General features: G+C 33.9%; 3 protein-coding genes across 4 annotated transcripts; 2 read left to right on the top strand and 1 right to left on the bottom strand.

Annotated features, from left to right (window-relative positions):
• The first annotated feature begins 2,991 nt into the window (after nt 1–2,991).
• Nucleotides 2,992–8,410, top strand: LOC148606484 (sodium/calcium exchanger regulatory protein 1-like). Of its 2 annotated transcripts, none has more exons than XM_088545726.1 (5): nt 2,992–3,099; nt 4,399–4,481; nt 6,637–6,809; nt 7,522–7,620; nt 8,177–8,410. In XM_088545726.1, exons 2-5 carry the CDS (start codon nt 4,406–4,408, stop codon nt 8,240–8,242), a joined length of 414 nt encoding a protein of 137 aa, XP_088401852.1. In that variant the 5' UTR covers nt 2,992–3,099; nt 4,399–4,405; the 3' UTR covers nt 8,243–8,410. The 2 variants fall into 2 exon arrangements, with proteins under 2 accessions (XP_088401852.1, XP_088401851.1); XM_088545725.1 differs by having other exon boundaries at nt 2,996–3,099; nt 4,413–4,481.
• A 679-nt stretch (nt 8,411–9,089) lies between these two features.
• LOC148606483 (agrin-like) lies at nt 9,090–11,742 on the bottom strand. The gene is made up of 4 exons (XM_088545727.1): nt 11,583–11,742; nt 10,868–10,997; nt 10,235–10,438; nt 9,090–9,196 (listed from the first exon to the last, which is right to left on the bottom strand). Exons 1-4 carry the CDS (start codon nt 11,617–11,619, stop codon nt 9,124–9,126), a joined length of 444 nt encoding a protein of 147 aa, XP_088401853.1. The 5' UTR covers nt 11,620–11,742; the 3' UTR covers nt 9,090–9,123.
• A 717-nt stretch (nt 11,743–12,459) lies between these two features.
• LOC148606482 (thrombin inhibitor rhodniin-like) lies at nt 12,460–14,604 on the top strand. The gene is made up of 4 exons (XM_088545723.1): nt 12,460–12,649; nt 12,991–13,114; nt 13,448–13,645; nt 14,224–14,604. The coding sequence occupies exons 1-4, from the start codon at nt 12,607–12,609 to the stop codon at nt 14,288–14,290; spliced, it is 432 nt and encodes a 143-aa protein (XP_088401849.1). The 5' UTR covers nt 12,460–12,606; the 3' UTR covers nt 14,291–14,604.
• Nucleotides 14,605–15,533: the final 929 nt, after the last annotated feature.

Genomic DNA, 15,533 nt, shown 5'->3' with positions numbered 1-15,533 from the left:
AAATAGCCATATACATAAAAACAAACTTATAAGACCACGTACAAAAAAGGGAAAAAAATCAACAGAATAAAATTGAAATGATAAACTGAAGTATTTTTCAAAAATAATTTTAAAGTCAACTAAAAAAAATCCGTTTGTCTTGTTTACAATGGTGAGGGGGAAAATGTAAAGTACATTTTGTAAGACATGAAGTTATTTATTTAAGAGTAATCAAGGGAACCACGATTCTGGTTGAAATCTAAAGAATGTATTTCAGGGTCATAGACCAGACATGGAAAACAGAAAACACGACAAAGAACGTAAAACAAATAAAATAATACATACAAAGTATCACGAGTAAATGAGCAACTCGGACTCCACTAAAAACTGGGAGCATGGACCAGGTGCACCGATAGGGTAAGCGTCCTCTGCTTTTCTAGTTTAAACACCTGCCGAGTTGCTCATAAAAAGTCAAGTCCGGAGTAGAGGAAAGAGGAAAGGAAAACTATGACACATTGAACAAATCAGTTAACATGTGCAGATGGATACACCGAAACGACCCACGAGTTCACGATGACGACCATTTAACTTCTGTAGTGATGACGTCAATCTTATATTCTAATATAACGTCTTCATATATATCGTCAAACAGTATATGTCGGTACAACCCCACCTTTAGCACCTGCGCACTGTCTCTTTTCTTTCGCTGTCGCTTCGAGACAAAACACACATTTAAAAACGTTTACGCGATGATTTAACGGCTGAGAGGTTATCTAATTGAAATCAATTATATAAATACACACATTTAACACATACGATGACATAAATATACACATTTAATCCAAATTCCACACGGGGGATGTTGATCGAATATTAATGCCGTACAAATGTTAAAATGGGTACAATTCTAACCCTTCCACGAATTATTTCTTAAGCAACATAACCCTGTTCCAGACGCCTAATTGTAAGAAGTCTAGCGCCATACAAAAAGTCTGCGTAGTTACGGCAAGCTCTGGCATAGCGTATTGTGATATGAAAACTCCATACGCAGGTGCTGAAGGGATGTTGACACAGATAAGAGGAAAGTTGAGAATTCTGAATGAATTCACGTTTGTCGTAAAGTTTGGTCAATAGTTTTCCTTTACCATCGATCTCTAAGTGTAGATCAACATATGAAGCTGATCGACTTCACAGTGTCTGTAGTATCCTTTATCTCAAGTTCTTTGTGGTAGATGTGATGTATCAAATCCCCAAAACTAGGATTGTTGAACGATAATACATCATCTATATACATCGGAAACTGAGATTAAAAGATCTAGCTAAACAATGCTCTTTCTTTCGGATGAGATCAGCTATAAAGCCAGCCCGTAAGAGTGAAGAAATAGGTCAGCAAGTAGAGGAGTACAGTTTTTTCCCTTTGGAAGGCCGACCGTTTGTTTGATTTTAAAACATTACAATAAGTAGAGGAGAGACGGGATAAAACCGGATGAATGCATGCAATCGTTCCGAGAAAGGCAAGTAATTGTAAATTAAGCAGCCGTGTTATAATTAGCTACTGGTCTATTTATTCAGGGACCGTGACTTTATAGTATTATATACAAGGCCGGATCCAGACACGTCGCGGAAAGAGGGGGTGCCAATCGAAGTTTCTCAAAAAAAAGGGGAGTTCTATGGCATTATTTGCTAGTTTTTGTCCACTACACGTGAAAACGACAAATATTCCAATAATAACAGGGTGCTAACCCCTGCGCTCCGTTCTGGATGCGTCACTGATATAGTCACTGAGTATTCAAGCATTGCTAGAGTACTGACAAGTGTGCTATAAGCATAGACCTGCAATTTAGGACCACACTACCAAATCGGCCATAGTCACTTCGGCCATAGTTACCTCGGCCACAATATATTTCGTCCATTTATTTTTTTAAAAACATAAATATGGTTACATAAATATTACATAAATTTGAATTTAAGTAAAATGAAGATAGATGACTTATAGAATTATAATATAAATTGAGAAAAAAGAGTATTTTCTTAAGTAGAAAAAAGATTAATTAAAAATTGATGAACAAAGCTCTATAGTTTTTAAGCTTTTCCAGAAAGTCATTCTGAAAAGTAAAAGGTTTAACACATAACTTAATGTTATTGATACTCATACATTAATACATTTATTTACTTATTTAAAAAAATACTATAATATTTTTTTTTTATTTCTCTTCTCTTGGAAATTTAATGATTATTCCAATATATACATTTCTTTTTGTAATTGTTTTCCTTCACTTTATGTTTCAACTGAATTCTTTATAAGCTCTTATACTGTGTTATATTTTATTCAATGTATTTGTCATTTGAGCATGCAAAAAATGTCAATTATATCATGCTGGTTCTTATGGAGACAAATTTATAAAAGCATAACTATGCTTGTTTCTGGATCCTATATCTATTGTATTTGTATGTATGTTATCACATTTATGATTATATGAAAATAAAATATGTTTTAACAAAGAATTGATGTCTATGCTAGAGGCAAACTATACTAGTTTCAGACTTGGTGTATGGAAGAACCGATTTCCAACCTCTTACTGGTCGACATTCTTTATTCAAGAAAATAACGCATGGCACGCAATTTCAATTTTCGAAAGAATATTTTTTCACCACTAAGTTATCAGTATTTGGCCAATTGGAAAACAGAATTGCGATCAGGTGACTTTCGTTTCCATAGAATAGCGTCTTTAGAGTCAAGGGGTAAAAAGCGAAATAATACGGAAAAAGTAAGGTACACAAGTACACGTGCTTTTTTTGTGGATTTCTACATCAAGTACAAATTTAAGCGCACATTTTTGTTTCACATTACATGTATGTGTACTTGTAAATCGCCTTTTTTCAGTTGTCAAAATTTTACGGACATCCGTTATCAATTAAATGAAGTTGTATTCTTAAATCAAATCAATGTTATTCCTAAATATAGCTACATAAGATATTATCAGTCATGTTGCTTCCGTCGAATTCTCGCGAGATTAGCGAGTTGCAGTCACCTTTTTGAACTGTATCTTTCTTCATTCCGGCAAAGAATGCTTTTCTCTGCAAATGAAAAGATTTCTATTACAGCTAAACAGAAAAGAGGTATGACATACTTGTAAAATCAAGAATGTTCGCTGTTCTGGTTTTGTCTTAGTATATTTTCTCTATCCAAACCCAGAAGAAATAACAAGAATTTCATTAAAAAAACTTTTGAAATAACATTTTATATAAATTGTTTAATGAAAATCTGAAAAGAAAATTTAGTGGTGTCTTCCTCTTAGCTAGTACTATTTGCCCTTGACAAAAGCTGTAGGCAGAAAAAAAATCATTTCTGTTTGACGAAAGCCCCATTTGCATGCACAATTATTATGCATAGGTATGTATTTTTACACACATGTATAAATATACAAAGTCACGGGTGCGCAAATACTGCGTGGAAATGAAAATACATACGTATGTAAATTTACGCCATCTGTAAATGGAGCTTTAATGTATTAAGTTCTTTTTTTTTCGACGCAGTCGGTGTAGTTTCATCTTTTACCCTTTGACCTTAAGGATGTTCTTCTATGAAAACGCAAATCTGCAATCCTGTTTCCCGATTTTACTACGTAGGCGGTCTTTTTTTTTTTTAAAGATAGCACTTATTTCCATTTAAATACGGATGTTTTTCACTAAAGTTTATATATTCATTTGAATAAGCCACCTCACAACTGCATTAATTTTAGTTTGTATTTCGTCGTCTGGCTTTCCATCCTCCCAAGTCAGGGTTTTGAGTCCACCTTCGCTCCCTAATGAGAAAACGAGGGTGGACTCAAAACCTTGACTTGGGAGGATGCTAGCTTTCCTGCAAAATTAAAAACTCTTGTTGTTTTTTTTTTTTTATTATTATTATTATTTAACAAACACGTGAGATCATTAAAACATTGTATATACAAATGCGTATACATATGGTTTATGTTTGTTACGCGTACAAAACATTTTGCGATTTTTCTTTTCAATCGTATAGCTTATAACCGCTTACAAATCTCAAAGGCATCATACATATTAAACCTATAAGAAAGAAGCCCTATTGTAAAATACGCACGGAAAACGTTTTTATTATTGTATCCTGAATTTAGTGCTCGCTTGTGTGGTACATGTATATAAAAAAGTAATCAAGGGAACCAAGATTCTAGCGGAAATCGAACGCAATCCATGGACAAAGTCTAGACAGGTGATACAGACACATGAAAACAGTTTCAAAAATACCAACTTGATATTGTAGTTATTGTAGTTATTGGCTATTCTCAGTTATTGTAGAAAAAAATGCAACATTAATCATTCAAATCCGCGCGTAAATTATGCCTAGAGTTATCGTACTTTGAATCAATACCACATCAAACGACATCTCTTCATCCTAAGTATAATAATGGCAGAGTCTGCAGCAGTAGGAACATGGAAAATGGTGGAATCTAATAATTTTGATGATTACTTGAGAGCTTTAGGTAAGACATAACATTTCCACCTATGTAATTATCTTCGTCGTTGTGTTCTACACTATGAAGATACTAGTTAGGTACATACATGTAAATTATATGAACAATAACAGTATGAAAAGTTGATAGTAATATTTGGTAATTATTATTATCTGTTTATTTAACATACAAGATTTGAATTTACATTTATGTTATTGTCATATTAGGATGTTTAATTTTAATCAGTTACGAAATACCAAGGTTACACACAACCATTAAAAGTATCACGCTGTGATGCAGTTTTTAAGCCACAGATTGAGACCGCTCTTGAAGAATTCTTGTAACTCAGCAGTTGTAATCAATATTCTTTAGATGATCATGCATATAGCTAGGTTGAGAACATGGATAATGATGTTTACACGCAGAAAACCATAAAAAACATACAAACCGTAAGCGGATATTCTGAAAGTAATTTAAAAGTGAAATAAGAAAACAAAAAATGTTGCTATTCACCTGTCGAGATATTTTACTTACTAAAGCTAAGTAGATCCAGAAATTCTGTTTTTAAAAAAAAGGGGTGCATGTTAAAAAATTGGTAAGGGGTTATAGGCTATCTGACTTTGACCTTAATCTGCAGAAAATGAACGGAATAACGGGAGCGGTTCCAATAATGCGATTAAAAAAAGCTAAACATGATCGAATATCACTATCTTTAACTCGTATATGAATATAGCAAATAACAATAAACTAATTCAGTGAATGGCAACTTTCTACAGGAATCTTCAAAAGTCTTGACCTATTTATCATTTTACTTACAATGCCAGCGGATGTTACGTCACGAAGTCGTTACCCTCTGGCCATTAATACTTGATCTGTAACCTTATCTCCAACCTGTCCTTTATAGTTAGAAATAACACTTGTGATTTATTTTGTAATTTAGACAGGACATGACCCTGTATCTTACAATAATGTCCTATCTGTGGTTAGGTCAAATTGACTTCGTACATATTGATTGCATTAAACATGTATTAGTGAGGAGTATGCAAAAAATTAAGAAAAGGTAGCAATTTCTGAAGGTACAGCCGAGAACTCAATAAGGATAAAAAAAAACGTTCGTGCAAAACGATGGAACTTAATTGTACACAAAAAAAATTAGAAAAAACGCACGAATTCCACTAAAATCAGACGTTGAACTCAGGAGCTCTGGAAAGGTGAGCAATTCCTGCCTCTCGCAGACACCCACCACGCTCATCGAAAGTCAATCCTCACTGATGAAAGAGAACTCACATGAAAAATGATTGTACAATGTAGGGAAGCGGATAATTTTCAACATATCGCAAACACAAACTAGTTTTGAAATATCGCCAGTCACAATAGTTCAGTTTGTTTGACTACAAATTTATTGTCACAAATCTACAATTTCAAATGTTCGTTTAAGTCAGCGAATCAGGTACAGCATACGTGTATCGCTTTAAGATTCATATCGTAATTTAATTTTATGCAAGTTTGAACAGATGTCACATTATTATACAAAATATTGTAAAGCTTTATAGTATTTTGTTTCTGGTATTAAAAAGATTGCATCAGCGTATGTTAACAAAATATAGGACTTTGCCCCATATATTAACTAAGAAACACAGTTGTATTTTATTCTTTGGACACATAAATAATTATGTTCTGTTGCGCACGTATTAGAATAAGGTAAGTTTTAGTACCGCACATCATTGGTAGTTGGGTCGTTGGGAATTTTTCAGACCCTTATCTTCCCTGCATCAATTTGATCCGATGGAGCAGTGTAGCGAATACAGTCGTCACATTCTGAGACGTTTATATATATACTATCAAACGCGGCCCTGTCCCAAAGTACCTATATGCGGGTATATTATTATTTTTAAACAATTTATCGAGGAACTGGACTCTTGAGTCGACATTAATGGGTGCAATTTTGAAAGAAACCTTTAGGTCCAATGAAGAATGGATTTGGTGGAAAATAGCATGACCTCTGATTGTTTGTGAAAAAGTCATGATGACTGAAAAACAGTATGAATATGACGATATTTTTAAATTGAAAATATGCAAAGACCATGTTAACATCTGTTTGCAGAAAAAGAAAGAGGGTGGAGATGGATGCACAAATCGAAATGGAGACAAACAAAACATTCTTTTTTGAATATTTCTGTTACAGGTGTCGGTCTGGTAATGCGAAAAATGGCAAATATGGCGAAACCGACAATAGTAATTTCTGTAGCTGACGACAATTGGATGGTAAAGACCATAACAACTGTCAAAACAACAGAGATTCGATTCAAACTGGATGAAGAATTCGATGAAGTAACTGCAGATGGACGGAAAGTCAAGGTGAACTTTTAATAGGGAATTCTGATGAATGAACACGCATAATATCTGGATAAATAATATTATTGACTCTTTTTACAACACACATTTCCACTACTACATGTAAATTGTGTATATAGCCCAACTCCAACCCCTATGCCCTTTTTAATCCAATACATACATGCGTTTTTGTTGGACGTAATATCCATTTATATGTGTGTCTATGGATTGTGATTTTTACACAGTAAAATTTTCTTGGATTTATGTTGACAATTGCGACATCACTTACTCTTTTAGCCTCGTTATATTTTGAGCCTTTTGAATCTTTTTCGGTTGTGAAATCATCGCCATTGTCTATGGTGCCCTGCAGGTTTGCCAAGTTCGTTTTATTGTTTGGGGATGATTGTAAATTTATTGCATTCATTTTGATCTGTGTTGCTTTTTTTTGTTGCTTGGTCACAAAATCGAAGTCACAAACAAATTAAAAATTTGAATTTTATTGAATATATCCGTTGTCGTTAGATTTACGGACTCTTCTCATTTTCTTTTCTTTTCGGATTTTCATTAAACAAAACATAAAATGTTATTTCAAAAGTGTTTATGAAATTCTTGTTATTTCTTCTGGGTTTTTGATATAGAAAATATACGAAGACAAAACCAGAGCAGCGAACATCCTTGATTTAATAAGTATCTCCTCTTTTCTGTTTAGCTGTCATAAAGATGTTTTCATTTACAGAGTAAAGCATCCTTTGACGGAAAGAAGTTAGATATAGTTCAAAAAGGTGACTGCAACTCGCTTATCTCGCGAGAATTCGACGGAAGCAACATGACATTGGTAATTGTCTGTTTTCTTGATATTAATGATCATCCGTTACTGATAATATCTTATATGTAGCTGTAACATAATGATTGATTTTATTCATGACTAAAACTTAATTTAATTGATAACGGATGTCCGTAATTAACAACTGAAAAAACAAACAAACAAACAAACAAACAAACGATTTACAAGTACACATACATGTAAAGTGAATAAATGATGTGCGCTTAAATTTGTATTTGATATAAAAATCAACAAAAAGCACGTGTACTTGTTCACCTGACTTCTCCGACGCAGTCGATATAGTTTAGCGTTTTATCCTTTGACCTTAAAGACGCTCTTCTATGGAAACGAAAGTCGCCAGATCGCAATTCTGTTTCCCGATTGGCCAAGCACTGACAACTAAGTGGCGTTCGAAAAAAAAAAGTTTCGAAAATTGAAATTGCGTGCCATGCGCTACTTCCTTGAATGAAATTTAGAAAAAAATTAAGTAAAAAAAAAAACATGTAAAATTTTACTGCGTCGGCTATCTTTTTTCTATACATCAATACCGATTTGTTCTCTTTCTCAGAGACTCATTGCCTACACTGATGACAAAGAAGTAGTTTGTACAAGAAAATATGTGAGGGACGAGTAAAAGATGTGATGAGATCAGCAGAAAATGAGAAAAAACAAGTTACATTGTCAGATTTTGCTGTCTTTACAGCTTCATGGACTTGAGATATACCGGTGACGACGAGATTATTGTGGCATCTTATAATGGTGTTATTTTCAGGACTACAAAATAAATTAATCTTTTAAAATATTTTTTAAGTCCTACATACGCATTTCATCATTCATATGAAAAAAAAGAATGAGGATTTAGCTTAATCAGTGTAACTTATCGTTCCGTAACTCGGGGTATCTTTCACTTGTATATACAATGTACATGTACGGACATGCGGTTAAATTTGAAAGTGTATTTTTCTGGTCAAATAGTCTAGGCTTTGAGAGATTTCTAGGATATGCACTTTTTTAAATATGTAAAAAATGGGCGTGGTATTATAATTATCCTCTTCACTAGACATATATTTGTACCAAAGTAATACATGTATCCGGTCCATTACTTAAGTCCTAAAGACTTCCTTTAACCTGTAAGTTACTTCCGAAATACCGTTATATAAATCACGTGACCCCTTCCCCTGTTGGTGCCTCGAGTTCGGTGCACTAACTTAATTTTTTCAAGTAATTTCAGCTTCAGGTTGAATCCTCCTCAGGTCTGAATTATAATGCACTTTGTCTTACAACTGGCTATTTTCACTGTTGGGTGTCATTTTGTACCTTATGATATTTATTTAAGAATTAGCTATTGTTATAAATTAATTTTGAAACATATTTTGATCTTTAAACATGAGAAAAGTAGCTCTGAATTTAACTGAATATGGGCGTGTCAATATCTTTTATCCAATGAGATATAACATTTAAAATTATTTTAAACAATCAGATTACAGTATTTATCTCTAATTTATTTGAGTACATTTAAACAACACATGGTGCTCTTTTGATTATTGTCAAGTCAGGATGCATGCATCGTTGGAGTTCGTATTCACACCTGCAATAATAAATACATGTTATATTTTAAGTTTGAATCTTTAATGATAATTTTTTTTACAATAATCATATGTTTATATTAAAAGTGAGATACAGCGGAGTATCATCCAAATCTGGATTGGTACGACGAGAATGACACCTTACCAGGGTAGGGGCGGGGGTTCTAGGAACAGTCGTAAAATACGCTACTTTTTGAAAGTTTTGAAAAGAATTATAGGTACAGCATGCCGTCCCAACGAAAACTATTGGTACGTCGTTGTATATAACCGTTTCTGTCGTACCAGGCGCTACGCACCTGACATGTATAAAATAGGTTTCGTTCATACCATCATAATCTTTCTCATCTGTTTATGTGGAGACCAACTTAGTTGAGGAATCCTCCATTTCAAAACCATTTAACACCATGTTTTGTCCTATTACTGCAATTCACTCGCATCTCAACTGTACAACACACTCTATGTATCCTTTCTTTTTTGAAAAAAAAACGCGCTTAACTGTGGCTATAGGACAGCAAAGAGGACATTTACTATTATTATGACATCGGCTGTAACACTGAAACAGTTTGGTCCGCTTTCTTAAAATTCGCTTTGTTAAGGTTTACGTTGAAACGACATTTTACCGTTCGTGTACATGCATGTATCAATCAGTGCTAGTGGTTTTATGGCAAGCTATCTTCTGAATGGGTGCCAACAGTTTATAGGAATGAAGTTGTTCCAACGTCTGCTTACATTGCTGGGGTACAATGTGGTATCAGTACATCAGATAAGTCAATCGCACAAAGCACTAAATCTGGGCTGTCTATGCATTCCTTATTATTTAATTTCTAATGGATGACAGTCCAAATGTTAATACATGTAATTGATTAGTTTTTATGCTTGTGATTATACTTGAATCGGTGAGTGTGGACCAATCGACGTAAGTGCGTCATAGGTACCAAGACAGGTTAAATAAAATAACATGATTTGCTCAAAGAGAACCAACCAATTAGAAAGCTTGTTACAAATCAAATTTAATTATCAACTCGTATTTTGCCACTTACTCGTTTAAGTATGTTCTTCCATCCGAGGCGCAGACTTGTTCGATATCATCAGGACATCCTTTATTCAACATCATGTTACATGTATATTGTAGTACAATAAATTCTCCGTGGGTGAGATTTCCGTTCTGGCTCTCACCATGACATGTGCCACGATGGGCCAAGTGAATAGTGGACACTCTGCAGTGCTCTTTAGAGAACTCGCACCTGTAAACGAAATCATATTGTTTGTGCATCTGCTTGGTCAGAAGTTAGCGTTGGGATAAAAATATCAGGCGACCGAAACAAAAGAGGAGATAAATAAATTAAGACTCGTCGATCTGGGGCAGTAAATTGTTCTATAGAACAAAATGGACTACTATTGCTAATTTTGTTCAAATTTTACACAAAATATCAAAACTGTCAAAGAAAAAGGGGTGATTTCATTGCTGCGATCAGAGACGTAAAAAAAACACAGACGATGTTAATGAACGTGCCACAAAACACACACACACACACAAGTGAAAAAAAAATGAATAAATAAAAAAATAAAAACGGTGAGCAATCACTGTAAATGATGGAACTTGTCATTCAATTATTTCTTTAGATTGACAATAATGCCTTTGAACAAGTGACAATGGCACCATCATAACAAACCTATTATAGAATGTGTAGTTATTGGATCCGCATTGTGGATCGTATGGCTCTCCATAACAGTGGTGTCCCAGAAACAATGAACATCTATAGTCTCTCTTGTTTCGTAGATAGTCCATCATACCTCCCATAACTGAAACGAAAGTGTGAAAAATATAAGTACGTAATTCCTAATGATATACTCTTCCGAAATGCATGTTCCACTAATGTGGACATCGTATATTTGAATTTACATCCAGAACTCAAAATAGTCTCAAAAATTTATCAAACTGATTTCATTTGGGATGCTCATATAAAGTGTGAATACTTGCGTAAAATCTCGGGTGTTTCTAGAAAAGTGGAGTATGCTTAGACAATCAGTGCATCTAGTCCATGCTCCACAGACGTCTGTGGTGCTCATTTTACTTTTGTTTCCATGAGCGTGTTATTTTAATGGTAATTTCGTTTTCTTTGTTGTGTTTATTTATATTTTCTTTGTCTACTCTTTTTCCTAGGATTTTGTTCTTTTTTTTTTATTACAGTTAGAATTAGTCTGGTTCCCTTAATTTCTCTTTCAAAAAATAAAAATACTAGTATTATGCATGTGTACATGTGTAACTATACTACAACAGGAATGATCAAGAGCGTATACAGTGTATATTCATACATTACTGTACATTACGAGCACAGAAGACAATACAGAACCAAACACACACTCATACAGACACACAAATCTTACCAACAACGGGTAGAATCAGTAAAAATAGTCGAAACATCTTGTTCTTGTTGACCAGAGAGGTTCCTTCTATAACAAACTAAACGTCTACTAAGACAGATATCACGAGCTTTCTTATCTCTCACAAGTTTGGGTCATACCCTTACGTAATCTCTCTGGAAACAACCGGAATCAATATCGTCGTTAATATTCATTTACGAAACGAATGTTTCGTTATTCCTAAACCATTGCTTAATATACTGTGATGACCAACGCACCACCTGGTCGTTCAACGTCCATCTATGATAATACCAGAGGTAGCAATCCAGACACCGAATAGAAATGAGTGCATATTTAGGAACGTATTGCGTTTATTTGTAACATTGTCGAAGAACTGCATGGGCTATATACGATAAAGCATACTTTCAAGAGAAAAAATTGACATGGCATATCGGGAGAGGATCCGGAAATTTTGGAAAGGGGATTTCAAGATAAAAATGGGTTGAAGGCTTTTGTTAGGAATTCTTTCCCTCCTAAAATACAAGAAATTAAATTCACACTGTTACAATAGTGTCCATCCGTATTTATTAAATTCATAAACTAGACAATGTAAGGACAAATAAAAACAAACATCATTATCATATCATATCTAAAATAAGTAAATAAAGATCCCTCTTCAAGGTTACACGTGTCTTCCCTCAAAACAGAAAAAAAACCCACACTATCAGCTATAGATAATTCCCAAATACTTCAAAAAAATATATATGACGGACATCTTTAATGTGACGTTCACAAGACTTTTTATTTTATTTTAGCGCACTAAACCAATACATTTGACATCAAATAAGGAAATTCTAGCACCCCGTGTGGCCAAGTCAACTTGTTACCTAATCTTTTGACCCTCTTCGGGGGACAATCAAATCGAACGATAGCCTAAAATTACACCTGCAACGCATTCCGTGGATTCCTCTTAAATTCCAAAAGAATGTATTTGGTTTATAAAGTAATGGAAGTTTTATAACACTGAAGTTATTAAAACTAGGGAGTTATGAGGACGTATATTATTAGCTTTAATCTTCTTCTAGTATATGGTATGTCTAGAGATTTTTTCGGGTTTTTTTATTTTGTCTTAAATACATGTATAGATTTTTTCTAGTTTTTGGTGTGTCTGAATTATAGATTTTGTAAACTGTATATTTTCTCTTAGTTTTATAGTATGTCGTATTTATGGAATTTTTTTCTCGTTATTTTCTAAAATTTCTCATCTGTAATTCTTGTATGTTAAATGTAATTGTTTTTTAAAACTTTTGATAAGTACGCAAATCGGATAAAATATTTATGCATTTGATTTATATCGGTGATTATACATTTTTATAATATGAATAGTATATATATTCTTTACACTCGGTTAAAATAAATCTTCAATTTTCAGCACTCATCCTTCCTCTTGGAACACGTGGCAGTTTTTACTATTGTGATTTGATTGAACGTCTGAACTGTCGATCACGGGGAGAGAATAAGAAATGTGGCTCTGATGGTGTGACATACTATAACATGTAAGAATTACAGATCTGTCCTATAAATTGTATTTTCATTCGGGCAAATTTTTCAATTTTAAAGTCGCCTTTGTACCTTTATTTTCAATTAGAGAAACCCAGATACGAAGCAAGAATGGCACCACTTGATTGCCTACATCACCGACCCGAGTATTCGAGATCAAGTATACAAGTCATGTAATAAATTGACTACCATTGTTTAGTTAACACGAGATCATGGAACTTTATGGCACGATCCGCGCAACATACACCGGTATACTTCAATGCGTTATTAATGGCATGTTTGCCATCTTGCTAGTTTATTGCGTATATATCTACTTTCTAACTCTTTAGGTGTGCTGTATCAGTTGGAAAGTGCAAAAACAAGGATTTAGCTGTTTTACACGACGGTGAATGTCGCCCGACCACGTTACATTCTACCACTGTCGACGCTGTTCGTGATATAGTTTGCCACGATTTAGTGAACCATGTCTGTTCAAGAGAAAGAACCGTTCTCATATGTGGATCTGATAACAGAGTTTATCGGAATCTGTAAGTATTTTATAACAGTAAATCAATATCCCCATATAAGCAGAAGCGGGCGGATCCAGAATTGAGTTGGAAATCAAGGAGATCAAGGACTATTAAACAAAAAAACGTTAAGAATAAATGTAATTGAATGATCACGACTAACAAGGGTAGTAGACAAACATGAAACACACTTATAATGAAACAAAAGTAAATAAGTAGCCCTGACTTTTCATTAAAAATTGGGAGCTTGGAGCAGGTGCACTGGTAAGGTAGGCGTCCCTGTTGTTTTTCTTTAAGAATCACACGCCGAGTTGCTCGATCATAAAATAGGATTAGATTTTTGTGAAAAATATAGAATTAACGCCCCACAACATTTTAGGGTTCAGTGACTATATCCATATTCATAATGTGATTTGTATGAGGCCGAAGTTTGGAATGCAATGTTTTCGTTGTTATAGATTTTATATATAAATTTTAATTTTATTATTTTATATGACGATCTTTCAAAAAACTAACAACGTGTCTATTTCTCTGTATTTTATTTTTTTATTTTATTTTAATTTTTCATATTTCTCATGATATTTTTTCTCTATTTCTAGGTGTGAGTTTGATAAAGCCAGATGTACAAACAGACATTTACATATATCGAAACATGGAGCATGTTGAAATCATTTCATAAAGTTAGCCACAAATACTCTTAAAACAGATTTTTGTGTGATTATCTATTTGTGCAAGTAAACAGATGACACATTTTCATGTTACTACATGCATTTAAATTGACACTACTTAAATATCCACATTTTATAGTGTCTGTGTCCGTCTAACTTCATCAGTGCAACTGTGTAAAACGTTGTGAACATATGTCGTGCTGCTCAACACATTTAGATATTGCGCCGTGACCATGGTGGAGCGTTTCGTCTTCTAAACCGAAGTTTGTGTCCACAAACTTTGTATATTGACTATGATTTTTTGTTTCTGTTTTGTTATACAAAAACTTAATGATTTGATATAAGTTTCGTGTATTTTATCATATAGTTGCATGCTAGAAAAAAAACATTTAAAACTCTTGTAACCAATGACAAAGCATTCCCTGAAATACTGGTACAAAAACAACAAAATAAACAAACCAAAACCGAAAAAAAAACAAAAACAAAAACATCAAAAACAACAAAAAAGGCACAAGACCTTTAATACCTGTTTCTTTATGGTACAAAGTGTTCATAAGTAAACGAACAATTTAAGGTACTAATTAACGCCACATGAACATTAATGGTTACGGATTAGGCCATATTTGAGCATATTTATATACGGTTGTATATGGCAGAAAAAGAACGGATATGGTGAAACGTTACATATAACCTTAATGTGAAATAGTAAGTACTTTCAGAGATCACCAAAATGTTTTCAATAAGCTCTGGAAGGCCCGACAACAAAGTAATAAAATATTCGTTTCCATCATATTTTAGACAACCGCAGTACAGTGTACATACATGTACGTGCATGGAAAAAACCCATTTATGCCAAAAACTACAATGTTATATTTAAAAACAAAGACCAGACATGAAAAACAGACATACACACTGTAAAGCAACCAAACCAAATGAGCAACATGGACTCCACTAAAAACTGGGAGCATGGACCAGGTGCACCGGTAGGGTGAGCGTCCTCTGCTTTTCTAGAAACACTCGCCGAGTTGCTCATAAAAAGTCTAGTCCGGAGTAGAGGAATTAAGAGGAAAGGAAAACTATGTTCATGATGACGTTTGGGTTAAATTATTGTCTCTACACAATAACTATTCTAGTTTTATTTTAAAAAAAAAGTTTTGTCTCCAGTGACCAGTTTTCCTTTGCGTTTACAGTTTCTATGAGGCCTACTGAGGGATTTCCAACATGGATTCACATTCCTGGTT

The sequence above is a fragment of the Perna viridis genome, chromosome 9, assembly GCF_037379345.1.
Source record: "Perna viridis isolate PV_CMFRI_1.1 ecotype Kerala chromosome 9, ASM3737934v1, whole genome shotgun sequence".
In the NCBI taxonomy this organism is placed as follows: Eukaryota; Metazoa; Mollusca; class Bivalvia; order Mytilida; family Mytilidae; genus Perna; species Perna viridis.
The sequence above is the reverse complement of the archived record's forward strand: the minus strand, read 5'-3'. Positions and strand labels throughout refer to the sequence as shown.